The 20,271-nt window shown below is 39.8% G+C and overlaps 1 protein-coding gene across 5 annotated transcripts in view; it reads left to right on the forward strand.

The window, feature by feature from the left end:
• Positions 1–20,271, forward strand: part of LOC129764853 (protein disabled) — a 45,431-nt gene that overhangs the window by 15,472 nt on the left and 9,688 nt on the right. For 4 of the 5 annotated variants that reach the window (XM_055764386.1, XM_055764387.1, XM_055764388.1 and 1 more), the window contains 4 exons: positions 4,381–4,932; positions 4,999–5,325; positions 5,371–8,101; positions 20,115–20,237. In XM_055764386.1, the coding sequence (XP_055620361.1) occupies positions 4,381–4,932; positions 4,999–5,325; positions 5,371–8,101; positions 20,115–20,237 (3,733 nt within the window). The remainder of the gene's footprint in view (positions 1–4,380; positions 4,933–4,998; positions 5,326–5,370; positions 8,102–20,114; positions 20,238–20,271) is intronic. The other variant, XM_055764389.1, reaches the window with a different exon arrangement.

Genomic DNA, 20,271 nt, shown 5'->3' on the forward strand with positions numbered 1-20,271 from the left:
ACAAAACATCTGCAGTATTATCGTGATCGACGGAATCATCGTTGACCTACAACCCTTAATTGTTAAATCATGCTAAATATTGTCCTGAATTTGTGCCGATTCTAAGGAAAAAACCAAAACCATATTTTTGGATACATACATCTTTTCGATCATAGATGCACCGTTTTTTCCTGAATATTTCAGCATCCTTCATGCCACTTGAGAATTCCATCCTCTCAGAACTTATGCTATGCAGTAAGTTCTTACAAGAATCTTAACAGTTAATAATCTGAAGATGCAATATCTGGTGTGTAACGTGGGTGGAGTTTTAAAAGTGCCCTAGAAGCGTTCTGGATCGTTGATTTTCATACGTTCAGCTGCTAGCAGTACTTGTTGGAATTCATCGAAACTAGTTGCTTGGTAGAAGCTCATGATACAGATTTTCTTCCAGTCCTACCAGACCCAGCCATAAACCCGGAATCCGGTCGGATTTGAAATTAGCACGATGTTGCGTTCTTTAAGAGGGTATGCTAGTCTAGAAATGTGAAAAAAACATTTTTTTTCCTTCATATTTCTCTAATTCAGACATTTAAGAATATACCATAGAAGAGACTTTTCGAAAATCTCATTATTTACCAAGTTATAGCCATTTTAGTGATGCGATATCTTATCTAGTACGGCCATAACAATTAACTTCAAACGCGTTTTTCTCGAAACATGTTTTTTCAAACTGGCTTACACGATATCTCAAGTTCTACTTATCCGATCTATGTTTATATGAATACAATCTGTGTGCATCTCTCTATCGCATTAATCGTATACGCCATGGCACAACTTTTTTTTTGAACCCCCTCACTTGATTAGCTTCTAATTATGGATATATTTTTTTCCGTTCAATTTTTGTTTTATTGTTGAAAGATAGTTAAACAAATAGTGATATAATGGATGGTAAAAATATTCATTGTATTACTTTTTCAGAGCTCGAAGAAACGTCCGAAATTCGTGTCTCTATCCCCCTTAATCTGATCGAGTCAAATCCTATCGGATTGTGCAGAATGCAAAAGTTTATTTCGTTCGATATGTCAAATCCGATCGGGTTCCGTAATATGGGTTAATATGTAGTCCATGCATTGTTGCATGTTTGCATGTTGCATGCATATTTTTCGTGATGTTTCGTTTCTCATGAACGGTGAATTTTCGACATCTGTAGCGAATCTACTAATTCATGTGCATCAAGGATTAATCTTTTCATTAATTAAACAGCAGTAGCAGCATGAACTTTCCGGACAACTCAAAAGAAGCGTGTTACAAAAAATTACCAGATATCAATGAAGAACAACATCATTGCAAGAAATGGATCTCCAGAGATACGGTCCGTACACTCATGGAAGAATTTGTTGTTCGTTTCAATGTTCAGAAATCCTTGATAGTTCTCGAAAAAAAAACCAAACAGTGTTGTCATCAATAGCAAAAGCTGAATTCAATCCGCACTTAAGTCGTGATTATTAATGCTACAAAAAATCCAACGTTCTTTGTGTTATTGGGTGTCTTTATCCTAACGGATTTAATGGCCCTCTATTACCGATTGGAATGAATTGATGGATCCTAGTTTATGTGCGTTACCTTCAGAATATACATTTCAGGAAAGTGGTTCAGTCATATGAAAAAATATGGATGTTTGACCGAGCAGCACTCTCAGGCAGCTCAGTATTTTTATTCATGAATACTAAGTACTCAGGGCGGGCGTGGAGTTTTTTTTATCTGTATTATAGTGACTTTCAACCAACTCATTTGGCTGATTCGTCACTTTTACTTCCATTTTTGGAAGAATGTCGGGAGTGAGAATTGAACTCGTGACCTTTAGCGTGAGAGGCATGGATGTTACCACTACGCCAGATCGCCTCCACGGGAGTGGAGTTCTAAAAATCGTGTAAATACAAAACAGATCTCATTCAACTTTGACTATTAACTTGAATGTTTTACTTTAAAAAATACTTAACGTGTCCACGTGGACATTATTAAAACCCCTTCCCCCCTCACCGTGGACAAGCGTGGACATTTTCGTAACCCCTACCCCCATAAAGTTGTCCACGTGATATGTGGACAGTCCCTCATGAGATCACAAAAAGTGACTGGGTAAAACGAGTGAAGATAGCGGCTCGATAGCGGTCTCCAAGTGGAGATAGCGGACCCCAAATACGAATGAAATCAAAATAATGAACACGCCCAACAGTCAAAACGGAGATGAACATATGTACGTAAGTGGCGGAAAGCTCCGAATATGTTTTTGGATTTTGGCTTGTAACCCAGAAGAAGGAACGAAAAAAGCAGGAAGATGACGGTCCTAAGATCAGCAAGAATTTCGAAGCGAAAGTATGAATCGAAGGCTTTCGACAGAGAACTATACGTCGAAGCACTTCGCTATGTCCGCGAGATCGAAGTTCGAACAAACTGACGAAATTTTTAGCTAGACCATGCGTTGGAGAAAAATAACAAAAGGCTCTTACAGCATACCGGTGGAATGAAATACTTAACAATTGTGTCCAGAGAGCGAAATAAAGTCAGAGAGAAGCGTATGGCTGTTTTCCGTGCGACAAATAGCTGCTTTGAGAGGCGAAATAGTAGGTTGTTTAAAAAGTTCTTACCCTCACAGGTCAATCGTCTCCTAAGTGTCTGGCATCATGTTGAATAACGTATTCATCACCACCTTAATGCTTTCCACACAAAAGACATGCTCCTTCATGAGCGGGTTGCTATACCTGGCATCCACTGTGTCGTTAATATGCTCACAGCGAGCAACTGCATGCAGGTTGACAAGACGTTGTTCCGATACGTATAACATCATACGCTCTGTCGTACACCTCCTACGCAGGCTGACGAGACGGTGCTTCGCCTAGTTTCCACCGCACGGCCAACCCTTCGCAGAAAGGTTGTATCGCCACTCCAACCACGTCATGTATTATCATATCTTACAAGCGAATAGCGACCAACGGTACACTCGAACTGAATAGTTCGTTTTGACGTAGGACTACGTCTAACCGGAAGATATAGGGGGTAAAATTAAAATCTAGGCACTGAACATGGAGGAAAAAATGAAAGATTCCGAATGCGTATAACTCGAGCATTTCTTAACAGATTGCAAAGATGTTTATATCTATTAATAGGAAATACTTCTACGCATCTATCACAATGAATAACAGTTCACTTTTCTTGAGATAAACAATTGAATAATTGTGAAATGTCAAGCATTATCCAAACGCATTGTGTGCCTCGTTTTGATTGGTCCGATTTGTGCTCCTCAAATAGCTCCGACCAAAACGTGCAACCAGAGTAATAGCGGAATATAATTTGGGTACAAATGAAGAATCATATTGTAAACCACTCCCACTTGTGATTCTACCGCCAGTCGAAAGGAATAAATTTGGTTGTTGCTTTCCGAAACCATCATTCATTTTCTAACCGCCGAGCAGAACGGATGTGCTAAGGTCATCGTTTTATCATGGAGCGGCAGCAATGACAGGAGGGGCTGGAGCAGTGTCATGAGCTCCACAGTCTAACAGAAGAGCTCATCAAAAGCAGCCCCATAGTCATTGGCGTGGACTCCAATGCCTGGGTAGTGGAGTGGGGTAGCAGAGTTACCTAAGCGAGAGGCTTTAGCTTTGCTGGATGCTTTGGCAAAGCTAACTGTAAGACTGGTCAACGAAGGTTCCACTAGTACTTTCCGCAGAAGTGGTCGGGAGTCCATTATTGATGTCACCTTCTGCAGCCCTACCTTGACATCAAATAGCAACTGAAGAGTGTGTGATGACTATACCCATAGTGACCAACAAGCAATTCGCTACACCGTCGGCAGTCAGAACTCATTAAAAAGACGAGGAATGAGAACAGAGAGTCCAAAATGGAAGACGAAGGAATTCTACAAGAATCTCTTCCTTGAAGCACTCCGAGATTCAAAAAAAATCCTAAATTTAAACAATTTCTTACGTTCTTTTCTTGGAAATTTTGTAGTATATTTCTCGAAAAGTTAGAAATTTTTGTAAAAGATTGAGAAAAAAACTATCCTTTTTCAAAAAGTAGTCTAGTTCTTTTTCGGTAATTTCAAGTATGCACAGTCATGCCTAAGACGAGTTGGCATGAAAATTATATCGATAACTAAATCGTTATATCGAAGTTTCTCTGTAGTAGTTCCACGGGATTATTTTTGTTGTTTCAATAGGAGCCGACAACTTGAAAGATGCCGTCACCTCTGAGACTTCTGATTCTCTCTGACTTCATCAATGATCTAACATAACAAAATTTTGCCTATTTTTTCGACTCTTGCTCTATCTCCTGCATATAATATTATTTAGTATGTGTGAAAACATGCTTTTCAAACATCATTTAATAAACCCCGTTTTTCAGGACTCTCTCTACCACCATCCAGTGCATAAGATATCGTTCATCGCGCAGGACATGACGGATTCGCGTGCATTTGGCTATATTTTTGGTTCGCCCGACAGCGGGCATCGCTTTTTCGGCATCAAGACCGACAAAGCCGCCAGCCAGGTGGTGCTGGCGATGCGTGACCTCTTCCAGGTCGTGTTCGAATTGAAGAAGAAAGAAATCGAGCTTGCTAGACAGCACATTCAGAGCAAAATTACAGCGCATGAACATCAGGCGGTTGCGATGGCCGTCAAAACCTCCAACGTCGACAGTTACGGCAAAAGTTCGTCCGGCGATGGTGCTTCCTGTCCATTGGCCGGTTCCGGTCTGGCTGGCGCGAGCAGTTTGAAGTCGAATGTTAAGTGTGAGAAATCCCCCGAATCGGTAGCCGATCTCGTAGATTTAGAGCAAGAGCTTAGTTCTATACAGCGTGGCATCACACAAATGGAGCGGATAACCCCGAACGAAGTCCCCTCGAAAAGCGTCATCGATGACGATCCCTTCGGAGATTCATTCGCCAATATTCCGCCGGTAATTAAACGAATTATTATCGATAAGTTAATCGTAGTACACGGCTATTATTTTTATAAATTGTAGGCCTATAATCTACTACCACCTCCCGAGACTAGCAAACGCCATTTGAAACAAACACACAGATCGACTGAAAATTTACCAGTTGCTGAAACCAGTCCGGCGGTGGTTTCTTCATCTCCACCCATCCCATCAACGCCATTAGCACCATCATCCCAAACGGCACCACCCGTTTGCACCACTCCTGGTCCCGCTCCCGCTACAATGTCTGCGAGCAATTCTAATCAGAACGATGATTGGCTTAACTCACCTCCCAACACGTCACGCTTTGATCCCGAACCTGCGAAATACTCTGACGAACCTAACCTCAAAGAGTTGGAAGAAGGATGCAAGGTAAGCTAACAACATGGGCTAATTAAAATTCAAGCATTCTCACAGTTTCAGTTTCTTCAGACACACCTAAGTGCACCACAGCCCTCGTCCTATACCGATGTCTTCACCGATCTGGATCCGCTTGGGACAGGGAAAATCAAACCCTATATTGATAAGAAGTTCTTCTTCCAGGAGCTAAAAAATCCACCAAAAAAAGTGCTTAAAGATCTATCCGGTAGAGATAGTACTTTCAATGCCAACTTCTCCTCCGATGACCATCAACGTCAATCGCCTCGTTCAATTCCGTCTAGCACAAACATCACGTCCTCGGGGGGAGCTGAGTCTTTGAAAGCAACCTTCGATGAGATTAGCGCCAGAGAAAATGAACCTTCAGCCGCCGATTTTCTTGATCCATTCGCCAGCAAAGCCGTTGATCCTTTCATGGAAGATGAAGATTTCTCAAAACTACACATCGATCCATTTGACGTCAGCTTCCCCAGAACCGCTACCCCAAAGCACAATGAATCCAAAGCCCAGGAAGACACAGCAACAAAGCTCGCCACTATATCAGATGAAGGAAAATCCGACGATAGTCCAGTGGCTTACAATGGTCCCCTTCAGGTTAATCTTCCGCCCGAAAGTTGGGCTAGTTACATCAGCCAGAAGCGTCTCGAGCGGCAAAACTCCGACACAACCACTTCGCCAGGGATGGGCACTACCAGAAATCGTCCGAATGTGTTCAAACAGAACACGGTTGATGTAATCTCCAGTATTAGTAGCAGCTCGAAAAAAATTAAACCGAACCTTTTCGGGCAAAAATTTTCCAAGCGAGATTCAAACAGCATAAATATGCGACGTTTGCAGGAGAGTGATTCCTTGAGTGAGAATGAAACTGCCCCTGAGCCTCCTCCTCGACCAGACTCGGGATCGCACATCGAGCCCCCTCCTTTGCCACCTAAAAAACAATTTGCCGACATCGTGATACGACCGTCTCCAAGATCAGGACCTTCCGCTACCCCGAACTCGGGAGGTTCTACGAGAGAACGGTACGATTTCATTGGTTCCAAGCTGGAGTCGAAAAGTCAATCTACCGGCGATAATGCGCCTCCACTACCATTACCATCGCGGAAAGTTAATAGAGCCGACTCATCATCTCCGGGTCGTCCTTTCAAGAAACTGAATGAAGAAGATGATTACCTGCAACCGATCACCTCTAAATCAGAGATTCCGACATTATTACCTCCACCACAACGCAAGGATGCTTCGAAAACACGGGCCGCACGCAAATCCGAAACGGATCCCCGAAATCTGGACGAGCCCACGCCTCCGGCACATTCAAAGTCTCCCACTTCGCGGGACAAAGAATCGCTTATACCGGACATCACACTCAGTCAATTACTAACACTAGGTATCGATGAATTAGCCACAAAATTAAACGTTCCGGTTTCCAAGTTAAGCACAATGACCCTGGTGGAACTCACATCATATCTTTCCGAATTCATCGAGAACAGCAAAACCTCTCCCTCGGTAGCATCTTGGAATCAAGAAGCTGAAAACAGTGACTCGCCGGTGTTCAAGGTCAATTTCGATGATCAAAATGAAAACACGTTTGTAGCCAAGTTCGACGACAACTTCGGAGAGGAGAACTCCTTTGTAGCAAACTTTGATCATCTGAATCAGCAACAAGCACACCGCACAGTGGCACCACCTGCACCACCTCCCGTCGATAAGTATGCCGTATTTCGAGAAATCATTGGACAGGAAATCGGTTCTTCTCCAGAACCTCACAAAGGTGATTCAAGGGAAACTGGTCTCAATTTGACTACATTAGATTTCGACAGAGAAGTAGCAAGCGAAATGAACAGGCTGTCACCGAACATAACCGCCGACCAATTCGCAACGTCACCTTCCCAGTCGCAGTCATTTACAACAGCAAGTCCCGTGTCCGTACCAATGACAAAAATTGACACCAAGATCACCGAAGTCATTTCTCATGCTAAAGATCGTTACGCTGCGCTGAGAGATATCATTCTGGTAGAGGACCTATTCGAGAAATCATCCCCACCTGCACCGCCCACATCTTCCGCACCAATAGCGCGCATGGAATCATCTTCATTCGAAGATCGGGACACCGAGGATGAACACAAATTCGAAACCAACTTCGATGACATGATTCAAGAGGAACGCCAATCACCCGAAATCAACATTTCCGACGCTGACATCAATAGGGATTTCCCTGAGCAGGAAGAACAACAACTGCAGCCATCCCTGCAAAATCTTGAAATACCAGAGTCTCAGAATCTCTCCGGCTTCCGCAGTACTCCGAAGGAGGATTTGGAGATAGATGCATTCATGCAGAAAGCAGTATCCAATCTGTCACTCCACAGCACCGGGCAGCTGTCACCAGCAGCCCAATCTGGCCCAGGGTTGACGTTAAAATCTCCTCAGCTGCAGAGCACATCAACGTCACCAAGTCATCCACCGCAAAGCCGATCTCCGGTAGCGGCTAGGGACAGCAGCTTACTACAGGATGTGTCCTGCGATGCGGCGGCTAAAGCAACACTTAACGACATGAGCACTTCGCCGATACCGATCGTAAAATCTCCCATGGCCAAGAGTCCCACCATCATGAAGGCGTCGTCGTCTTCGCTAACAAAATCTCCACTCCAGATCGCGTTCGCCGAGGGGACAACAGTGCTGGGTGGAACGAAGAAGAGCGCTGATCCGATGCAGAAGCGGTCGTCTGGTTCCGCAAGCGATGGTGGGGAATCATCGCCGGAAGCGGAGCGTAATCGGGGTGAGTTTACCACTACATTTTTCATGTATGTGATTCAACAAACGTATTGAGAGCAGTCTCACCAGAAATTCAAACTTAAACAATGAGTTTTAAACCATTTAATGTCGTTTTTCGACAAATTGTTTAACGTAGAACTACGTCTTTCATTAAGGGTACCAAATCAGAAAACAGGTCACGTTTTTAGGAAATAAAGTTAACGTTAATAATTATTTTTGCCACGAACGGATTTTTGCGATTTACATACCAAACGATCCCTAAGATTTGTTTGGTATGCTATACATTACGATCCACTGGTGTGTAAATGGTTAAAATTCTTGAAAACTATAAGCGTTTCCATTTTCCCATAAATTTGTTCTGTGTGCTTTTCCCTAACAGAGCTGTCAATAACGGGCAACTTATCGACGAGCAACGAAGAGGACCTCGTAAGATTTAGAATTCCCGTGAACAAAGGAAAAGAAGAAGAATGAAGGGGAATACTTGCCTAGAGTATAAACAGTAGATCTCGCTGAGGCAAACCTTCAGTCACGTTCTGTACTCAAGGCAATGAACATTGCTTGTTCTTGCTTGTTTTGCGTCATAACATGTCTTCTTTTCGGATTGAGCTGAGGACGCGACCAAATTACTGACTCGCTGATATCTCTAGCATTGCAATAATTGCTTCAAACTGACGCCATTGCATTAAGGTTTTGAGCTACACAATTGTGTGAGTAATCATCAAGCTAGGCTATCGTCGGCAAATCAAGAAAATAAATGCTCTAGAATTTTGGTTTCGCAAACTCTCCCCACAAAGGATGAGAACTAAGCTAATCTAGACCGGCAATATTAACAGGAAGGGCTTCTGTTGAGAAGAGTGCAAAACGGAGATAAGTTTGTGTATATTTAGTTGCTTCAAGCCATCGATATATGGATATTTGTGTGCGTACGTGCGTGCTTCATAACCCCTACGTAAAAATAGTGCATCTTTGCTACGCTGAAACCCCATTTGTTTCTGCCCCCGTGTGCATTGGCTCTGTCACGAAAAATTATTTGGGGAATACCAATCATCTTGAATGTCGTACTGGAATATTAAAAATTATTTGGGTCGTAAAACTGCCTCCAACTAGGATTGCATTTGCGCTAATCTTGATCATAATGAAGCAATGCTACTTTTTCCGAGGTTGTTGAGATTAACAGAAAGAGTTTATTTCGTTTATTTAGTCACCAAGAAAGTAAATTTCGTTCTGGAATTTTGTATGTGATTTGGTTCCGCTTGCCAGTAGCAAAACTTTCCCCACTATGGATGAGCTTATCTTGATCATGAGAAAGTAATGCATCTGTTTTCGAGACCAGAATTATTAAAAGAAGTGTTTCTTTTAAAATAATGCAAAATGATGAGGAGTGTTTATAGTCTTAGTAGCTTAAAGCCACCGATGTATGGCTCTGTATGCATGCTATGGCGAACGCTTCTTTGGCGCTTGTGTACCTTGTAAGAACGATGCCTAAAGGTGCGATTCCACTGAGGCAATATTAAATAACATGTAGCATGATGACATGACATTCTACCAGACAGTTATTTCTAAAATTTCACAGCATTATAAAATAGTATCCGAAGTTATAAATATCCGACTTATATAAAATAACAGCATAGTTCTACGTCAACAATGCGGTCGTATTTTGGACACAACCTCCTATAATTTTTTTTTCTGACGTAGGACTACGTCTCATATTAAGGGTGCCAAATCAGAAAACAGGTCACGTTTTTATTAAATAAAGTTAACGTTAATAACTATTTCTGCTGCAAATGGATTTTAATGATTTGCATATCAATCGAATCGGAATTTTTCTAAGATTTGTTTGATTGCTATACATTACAATCCCATAGTCTGTATATGGTTTAAATTGATGAAAATTGGAAGCATTCCCATTTCCCCATACATTTGTTCTGTCCATTTGTGTGCTTTCCCGAACAGAGCTGTCAATAACGGGCAACTTATGCAGCCGCTAGAATAGAAACAACCAAGGGTAAGAAACTTGCATAGTAAGTAAGATATCGCTAGCGTATAAGTTTTGCATCTCCTCTGAGGAAAATTCTCAGAATCTTTCTGTGCTCGAAACAACGAAGGTCGCTTATTCTACTCGTTTTGTGTTTTATGTGCTGTGAACGCTAGCGAATATTTCACTTCAAGTACATCTGGAATTGCAATTAATACAACCATCCGAGCCATGGCAAAGCAGGAGAAACAAGAGAAGAGTGCAAGCTAGCTTTGTTGACGGTTTTGAGAATGGAGATTTTTTCATAAACGGTCATTCTCGCGATGTTTCATTTTTATCGCTGCAATTGTGTGCATCTGTTAGACGCGTATTTGATGTTTGCACGATGCACGGAAGATGCCTCTCGTTGAATACTCAGTGCAATGCGTGCATTGTTATATAGAAACAAAATGCGACATATGACCAATTAGTGTATTGTTCTCGCAAAGGCAAGCCATTAAACCTTTTCAGGGTCCCCGGAACTTTTTACTAAAGAGTTATTTATGAAATTTCGACGTATTATCAAATCATTTCCGAAATGATAAACCATTTAAAAAAATATTGCGTAGTCCTACGTTCTAAGCGTTCGTGTCTCGAATTTTTATTTGTTTACAATGATGCTACATCTCTTGAAGAGATGTAGCATCTTGTGGAGTTTGTTGGACCTTAAGGATTTGCTGAGCCCATAGTAGGCGCGACTGCCATTGACTATGCGTCTTGGAGTTTCACGGCTGTTGTTGTTGTCAGTTTTTATCAACGAGCCAAGGTAGACAGATTCCTCTACCACCTCCAGCTCGTTGCCGTTGATCACAACACTACTATCAAGAAGAATTCTGTTGCGATCGGTAACTACTGCTAGTATGTATTTAGTCTTAGACGCATTGATCCCAAGTCTAATCAGATCTAACTAGACTTGTTGAAAATATTGCCCCGCATGTTGAAGCTCCCTCTCCGCATAACATCTTCCAGCGCCACGTTGAAGAGCAGACAGAGAGTTCATCCCCTGTGAGTCAAACGGTTCCGAAGGATCGCCTAAGATCCGCACACTGTTCATCGTTGCCTGAATCAGTCTTGTCAGCTTTAGGGGAAAGCCGTGTTTGTCCATGATTCTCAATAGCTGTCGTTGGTCGATTGTATCATATGCGGTCTTGAAATCGATGAAGATGTGGTGCGCAGGGACCTGCCACAGTGTAAGAATCAGGTCCGTCGTCGAGCAACCAGGCATGAAACCGGCCCGATAACATCCCACAAATATACTTACTATTGGCTGTAGACGACGAAAGAAGATCTGAGACAGAATTTTGTGGGCACCATTAAGGATCATGATTGCATGGTAGTTCCCACAATTTAGCTTGTCACCTTTTCATAAATAGGGCAGATTCCGCCGTCCTCCCAATTCTTCCGAAGCTGTTCTGTGTCCCAGATCCCGACTATCAACTGTTGGATACACTCTACAGGTTTTGCCGGAATTCAGCTGCTTTGGGACTATTTTGCTGAATAATGGCCTACTTAACTTCACCCATCGTAGGGGTTGGTACGTCGTCGTTGTTCGCTGTGTAGTCCTCATTAACGCCGTCTTGGTCTCTTGTCTGAGCGCTATTCATGTGTTCATCGTAGTGATGCCTTTCGAGGACTATAAAGCAGCTCCGTCTCCTCACACTTTTTCTCTTCCAGACGGCGCTTTTATCCCGAAACAGATGTGTTCCAATGTTTCGACAAGTCGCTCGTGGCTACATTGTGCTGCAGAAGCGCTTGGCACTCGTTGTCAAACCATTGGTTCTGTCGTCCACGATGTTCGTACCCGATGACGGTCTCTGCTGTGCTGCTAGTTGCTGCCTTCAGGGTGTTCCAGTATTCATCGAGGGGAGCAGCATTCAGTTCGTCGTCATTAGAGTATATCCTCTTGATCGATTGTATCGAATTGCACATATCAATGCCGATTTTATTTTCATAGCTTCACTTTTTATCAAATGCTCCCTCAATACCAAAAAGTTTTTGCGTGATTTTTTTAGCGTCAAAAGACTTCTGTCACGGCCAACATCAGAAGGAAAGACAAATTTAATTTTCAATACATTACTTAGCTAAACTCAAAACATAACACTGTACAATACCATAAAAATCCTAATCACCATTCAAAAAACCACACACTATGCCGCTTCTGAAACCAGAACAATAATTAATTATCTATCCAGGTGAATACTAATTGTCACTTACCTTTTTATTGCCGACGGATACCTGGGAACAACCTGTAACGATAATTATATTATAATTAAATTGCACACGTTTGTGCTATACATACTTACCTATAGCAGCTCACAAAACACAAAACAACAACATAACAAAACAACGTATAAACAATCACAACACAAAACAATAACAAGCGAGTTGTCAAAAGACAGGAACGCATTGAAACGCATCCGCTTTCGAGAAGAAATCCGACCAAAGAATCAATCGCAATTATAGGCTCTCCAGATGACTATGGAACCAATCATATAAATACATTTCGTGCCCTATTTATATGATTATATTCGATCTCATCATTCAACGGATAGCCAGTCTATCATCATCTCAACACTCTGGAACTCCGCCTAGAACCTATCTGGGCGGAGACATTTTTGGCGCTGTAGACAGGATACTCCACTCAACTCTTCGGAACTCTGCTCAGATACCTCTCTGGGCGGAGACAACTTCCCTATTTTCATTTCTAGCGCGTGAAGTGCTGTTTTCGTAGATTTTCCTGCTTGGTAGGCAATTTGGAATATGATCAGTGAACTCCTGTTTAAGCATGCTAGATTGATATGAAGACCAATGATTTTATTCATCATTTCCAAAATAACAAATGCCAAACCTTTTTTTTTTTTTTTTTTTTTTTTTATTTCTGTATTATAGTGACTTTCAACACATTTGGCTGGTTCGTCACTTTTACCTTCCATTTCGGAAGAATGTCGGGAGTGAGAATTGAACTCGTGACCTTTAGCGTGAGAGGTATGGATGTTACCGCTACGCCAGATCGCCTCCACGCAATGCCAAACTAATTTGCCTATATGCTTTGGGAGTTCGTCCTGCTGAGTTTTGCGAATAAGTATAACTAAGATTTTTCGTTTTTTACTTGGAATGTATGTAGTGTTTATAGCTAGCAATATACAAACGATCAGTGATATCCTTGCATTTCTGTAAAACCATGGATAAATCCCAGGAGTCTTGGAAACCTTTAAGAAATCTTTGTAGAGATAGCCGTGGCCATCTCTTTAGCTTTAATCTCGTCTCTGATTGGACAGCTTAAAACAATTTAGCTGCCTTTTTGCATATATTGTCCATTTTTATAATCTTTTCAAAGGGTTTATGTCTGGCTGCAGCAGGTAGACTTTCAACTTGTTCACAGCTTTCAACCCCTTCTATTAGATTTATGATTTTCTTTGTTATTTCATATGAGGCTGTTTTTTATCTGATCAATTAGAGGTAATTCGAACTGACCAGTAGAGCAAATACACAATTTAGTTTTTCTTGGGTCTCTGAGTTGCTCAATCAAAAGATCACCAGAATAACAGATTTTCATGATTTTTTCCGGTTCATTATTCTAAGCATCGCAAAATTTAGTGTACACCTTAAACTATCCAAACCAATTTACCTTTCTAGTAAGATCTTTGCGAATTAGCGTACTTTCTTTCGTCAGTTTGTGACGTCAATACCAAACCACTGCTTGGGCAGTGATGGTTTTTGTTTCTTGTAGAAGTTTGAAAAGTTTTTATCAAAATGACAAGAAAGAGGAAAAAATAGATATTGTTAAACGTACAATGATAATAAATAAGACTTGTGACATTGCGGGAAATAGCAGCTGCTGTCCGAAGAACTGCAGTCTGCAGTGCAGTCTCCCGTTCAGAAATTGGGCCTCACTCGTAATTACTACTTTCAACAGAATAATGACCCGAAGCAAACTGACCTCATTGTGCGGAAATATCTACTCTATAATGTCCCAATCAACTCAAAACACCTCCACAATCACCGAACTTGAACACTATTGAGTATCTATAGTGGGAAATCAAGAACCATGTGAAGAATAAAAATCCTGAGAAAAACGGAACTCAAAACGACGATTTAGGAGATCAGGGAGGCATTTCCGTCTACAGTGACCAGAAATCTCGCCACTTGCAGGAAGGGCTGGGCGCCCAAGGGGAGCCCTACTAAATACTAGGCGGTTGATTCTTGTTATCTGTTAACATTTCTGAACTGATTTCAATTTTCATTTTAAGAAAAACATGAACTGTACACTCAATTTGGCCACGTCTTAATTGGAGATATTTTGTTTGTATTTTAAACATGAAGGAGAAATGTGACCATTTTATTTTTTTTCTTATCACTTCATGAGAGTCTATTTAACGATGAATATGAGTCGCATAACAAAGCAGCACGAGGTGTATACTCAATTTTGGGATTGAATGTAATTTGATTTGACACCGATTGTCACCACCGTTACATATTTTTGCCAGCCGATGTTTTTTGTGAGGTCAAATAACACCCCAAATGGTGCAGTGAAATGCGGGTTACACTTGATTGAATTGGGCAACCTTTCGGGGTCAAATTAGCTTTCTGAGAGTGATACGGATCTGTCGATCGCGTGACAAGACGCGTGTCAACCGATTGTTCTGGATAGAAAGCTCGATGCCTGGTTTCTGGTTCGAAGCGACCTGGTTCTTCTAGCTAGCCGAATAGCAGAAAAATCGAAGGCCCGTTTTAGAGAACTGTCAATGCAAAGCAATTTACTACGACATCATTGGACGTGTGCGAAAACCCTAAGTCAATTCTTAGTTTTGGGGATTGTCGGTGACGGGACAAAACTCGTTCGTTTGGCAGCACAGTAAACGCAAGCCTGTTAAACGACGGCGTGGTCACGGAATACAAATCAGATCAAATGAAAACTTTCGGAGACAACTTCCGTACAAGTATCAACTAGAAGAAGAAACAGGAGTACCACAGGATGTATGCTGTACTCTCTTCCCGAATACATTAGACTATGATGCTTTTTATGTCGTATTTTTCGCAAAACGATAATTGCACTAAATGAAACCTTTTGTTCCGATGGGTGACGTTCGGAACGGTCCTGTCCGAGCGTTCATGTAGAACGAAACAATTTTGCAATTTTTTAAATAAATGAAAGAACCATATGTAGGATGAGTGCTTTCTTCTATTTTTATATGTATCTTGTTGATAAACATAACTTTGTTAAGTATAAGTTGAATTTGACAAGCGACTAGATGATACATGGGTGGTAACTCTATTTACGTGGCATGAAAAAAGTGCAGATAGCAGGTCGAATCTGACCAAACATTTGAATACGATCATCACAGTTAAAATGCACGCCAATTAGTAAGTTTGATACATTTCAAGATTAGGTTTAGTTCAGATAATCAGATAGGAGAGTCCACTTCCTCAACAACAACTAATCCGGGATATGTGGGGGTGACCTTAGTCAATCTATAAACACTTGAAGTGACTGTAATGGGAACTGATCTTGTATATGAGAACGGATCTTATTGCAGCAATGCCTCCGTAACCTACGGAACTCGATTCTAAAAGAATTCTGGACTCTGAGCTCACAAAAAATCTATATTACTAATAATATGGTTAACTCTGACTTTCTCAAACGAATTGTCATCTGTTCGGCGCGATGTCATTATTGCATACAAATGTACATTGTGTATAAATGTGGAATCGCATGTATATTCCATTTTTTTATTTTGAAAGAAAGTTAGTGTTAAAAGAAGAGGGAGATGAACTGTATACCAGTGTAAAGCTAACTAAAGCACTGAACAGATATTCATGGATAAAATCTTTCGCAGTTCACATAATAAATCCAAGGCTGCGGGAAGCTTCGCCATGTCGTGATTGACGTGAGATTCAAAGTTAAGCTTACAGTCTAAATAAATGTTGAACACGTAAAAACTCGAACACGAAAATTTTGTTTAAAATGCGCTTTATCAAACTATGGGTTTGATGTAACAAGTATACATTAAAATATATTATGATTATTGCCATCGCTAAAATTTTTCTTCGTACATGGCTACTCATCTTTTGTACAAGGCCTGTTTCCACTTGTTTGGCTGCCAAATTTAATTTCCTCTTTAAATCCTCCTGTTCATTAGCATTTCTAACCTTTTTATTCAGAATTTGTTTCACAATTGACCAGTAATCCTCAAACATCATTAGTTCCGAAATATTGATCGGATTGGAAACTAGGGAACCTTGTAATGTCATTGGGTACCTGGGAACAATTGCAACACCATTGCACAATGGTCCTGGAGGTGCATTCTAAGTGGAAATCAGTGGAAGCATTCTAAGTGGCATTTAGAGCTCGACAATTATTCTCTAGACAAAAACTGTCTTGGACAAAGTTGTTACATATCATATAGAGCTCATTTTTATGTTGTCGAAAATAGGGTGACCAAAATTTTCGATGAAATAAAAAATATAACTTTCCTATCTTTATAGATAGAGATAAACATAGTTAGACAATATTGTAGCCCAAATTATTTGAGACATATTTGTAGAACAAAGTTTTGTTCTATCTCTTGAAATAACCGATGTAGGGCTTTTTTCCAAGTTACGTTAGGATCACCATGGAGAAAATTTTTTTATATTTCAAATTCTACATGCAAACTGTCTTCGAAAGTTTTTAGAGCTTACTAATACAAATATTCTGCGATGCAGAACTTGTCAATATCTCTACTCTACTCAACTCTACTACCTTCCCAAAAAATACGCTCTCTTCAATTGTTAGTCGTTCTTTTTGTGGCAAACATAAAAAAAATGTTTATTGACGGCATTTGAAGGAACATTTTTTACTCTACATAGTGTGAGATTTTCAGAACTATGTTATTTTTGTATTTGAGTAAATTAAAAAAAAAATCAAAGAAAACTTTGAGTAGGATTCAGAAGTTCTGCATCGCAAAATGTTGGTCTCGATAAGCTTTAAAAGTCGTAAGAAAACAATTTGGATGTAGATTTTGAAATATAAAAGCTAGAGCAAAAAAATCGTTTTTTCATGGTCACCCTAATGTTATTTAGATAGAAAGCGCTAAAAACAACTTTGCGGAAGATATTTATTCTCTAGATAAAAACTGTCTTCGATAAAGTTATTACATGTGATGAAGCACGTTTTTCAATATTATCAAAAATAGGGTGACTAAAGTTTTAGGTGAAAAAATTGGGTGGGTTATATCTATGATATAACCGCAAGGCTGACGTGGGACTACCTTAGCTTAGCAATCATTTGTTTGAATTGATTAAATTTTTGATTGAATGAAACAATTTCCGAATTCAATTGAATCCAATATATTTGCTTTGTGAGTAAAAAGATTGTATAATGCCATGTAAGGTCAATTCATGAATTGTGATAGATTTATTCATTCATTTTCGTCAAACAAATGTAGGCTACATACTTATGTATTAATGATGCAATGTTTTCTCAAGTTAAATATTATTCCTACAGTACATGTTTCATGATTATGTTCTTCGTTACAAGTAAATTTAATGACAGTCCTTTTACGTTTGATATGATGACACCTTGGTTTAGAAGTCTGTACTAGGTAAACATATTTCAGTCGAAACAAAAATGCCCCTCAACTTGCATGAATTTGCAATTTCCCCACGCTCCATGGATTTGAAGTCTGTGTTAGGGAAATACATTTCAGTCGGAACAAAAATACCCCCGATTTGCATGTATTTGCAATGCATATTTCCCCACGCTCCATGTATTTAAAGTATGTATTAGGGAAACACATTTCAGGTGGAAAAAAAATGCCCCCGAGTTACATGTATTTGCAATGCCAATTTCCCTACACTCCATGCATTTGAAGTCTGTGTTGGGGAACACATTTCGGTGAGAACAAAAATCCCCATACTTGCATGTATTTGCGATGCCGATTTCCCCAACGCTGCTTGGTTATGATGACTGTGTTGGGGAAACCGTAAATCGGGCCAATCAAAACGAGGCAGTTAGGGCGTTTAGATAACGCTTAACATTTTACAGTTATTCAATTGTTTATCTAATGAAAAATAACATTTTATTAATTGCGATAGAAGCGTAGAAATATTCCCTATCAGTTGATGTAAACATCTTTCCGATCCAGTAAGAAATGTACGAGTTATAAGCATTTGGGATCTTTCATTTTTTCCTGCATGTTATGTGTTTAGATTTTCATTTTACCCCCCATATACTCCGGTTAGACGTAGTCCCACGTCAATAAAAAATCTAACTTTCTTATTTTTATAGATAGAGATAAACATAATTCGACAATATCAACTTTGTAGAACAAAGCTTTTTCCTATCTTCAAATATGATCGATTTAGCGGTTTTCTATCTAAGTTGCGTTAGGGTGACCATGAAAAAATGTTTTTTTGCTCTAACTTTTATGCTTCAAAAATGTCTTCGTACGACTTTCAGAGCTTATTAAGTCCAACATTTTGCGATGCAGAACTTGTTAAGGAGTGTATCGAAAAGTTGTCTTAAATATTTAACACGTTATTACACACAAACTGGTGAACTTTTTTTTGTCGTGTAAACACAGCACGCTTTGTTTACATGTCAAAAATCGAACTGCAAGTCATTTATTCGCGGTAATGAAGTTGTTTTCGAAATGTGGCGAATTGATTTGGAAGCTAAAAAGAAAATTTTGCAATTAGTGCACCGAAAAGAGTGTTACATACCACAAAATAGCAAAAAAATCAAAGTTTGTCCAAAAAGTGTTAACCCTCTACCGCCCAAGTTTTTTATTTATCTAAAAAAAACCTACTCCACTTTTATCTTGAATTTCCGACTTTCAACATAAAATACTCCTAGCAGAAAGCTGCCAGCATAGAAACAATGTGTATGTGTGATAGATGAAAAGATTCTAAAAACGTTCTAGTGGGAGCGAACATTGAAAATAATGTTTGAATAATTTGAAAAGAGAATCCGCGAAGCCTGTCTAAAGGCGGGCTTGGGCTGTAGAGGGTTAAACGAATCGTCGCAAAGTTCGATAATTAATGGTTTTTCGAAGATCTCAACAGAAGTGGACGAAAACCCGGACCAAGTAATCTCGAATTGGACCGAAAAGTTGTAAATTATATTCAAAAGAATAGGGCTGCATCTATTTGTGATTTGACCAAGAAGTTCCAATCCAGTGTTGAGATGATTCAGCGGATTAGAAAGAAACATGATCTAAAGACATAAAAATTTGGTCTGCAGCGTCCAGAGAGTGCACAAAAACTACTGCAGAATTTGATGAGTGAAGTTAAATCTATGGTTCGATCATTTTTTAGAAATCAACAATAAGCTTGATTTTTTCATCTCATTGCTATGTAAACTTGATATTCTTTAATAAAATTCACTTTTGTAAACACTTTCTGAACGTTTTCAGTTGTATTTTGATATTTGAAAGTTTAAGACTACTTGTCGATACACCCCTTAATATCTAAATCCTACTCAAAGTTATTGATGGTTTTCCCCCCAATGTATGTGAAAAATGTCGAAGGGAAAATGGCGAAAGGTATATAAACCAAACAAATACCGCATTGGAGACAACAATTCAACAACATTTTGTTTAGAATCAATGCTGGGATTCCTTCCGGACTAAACATATTTGGTAATCATTGATTCGCGATTTCATTCAAAAATATTTGAAATCTATTGAAGATTACTCCAATTTCGATGTCGATTACTTTTCATCATCGTTCCTTGTATTTTCGATTGTTATCGTAAAACCTCTGCAACATTTTGAAAATATTGGAACGTGAATTCCATTTTTTCAACAAGATTTAATGGAAGCAGCTTGTAGATTAGTTTCTCAGTTTTAGAAAATCAAGCGATACTAAAAGATGATACCAAAACAACATTGTCCTAAAGACTAACTACAATAAGCCTACGAAGTCTAAATTGGAAGATATTGTTATTTTCTGGTCATGCAACACTGTATTTAAATAAATACCTAAATAACTGATTGAAATGATTATTTCTCGTTTTTCGTAGATATCAAACCATCTAAACTCACACCAACAAACAACGAGTCATGGGCTGTGTTCGATCAGCCTGAACCTCCACCTGGACAGAAGAAACATGATCGTGGTCGTTCACCGAAAGGAAGGACCGACCGTAAGTACTTTTAACAAAATATATATATTTTTTT

This window comes from Toxorhynchites rutilus, chromosome 2 (assembly GCF_029784135.1).
Source record: "Toxorhynchites rutilus septentrionalis strain SRP chromosome 2, ASM2978413v1, whole genome shotgun sequence".
NCBI lineage: Eukaryota > Metazoa > Arthropoda > Insecta > Diptera > Culicidae > Toxorhynchites > Toxorhynchites rutilus.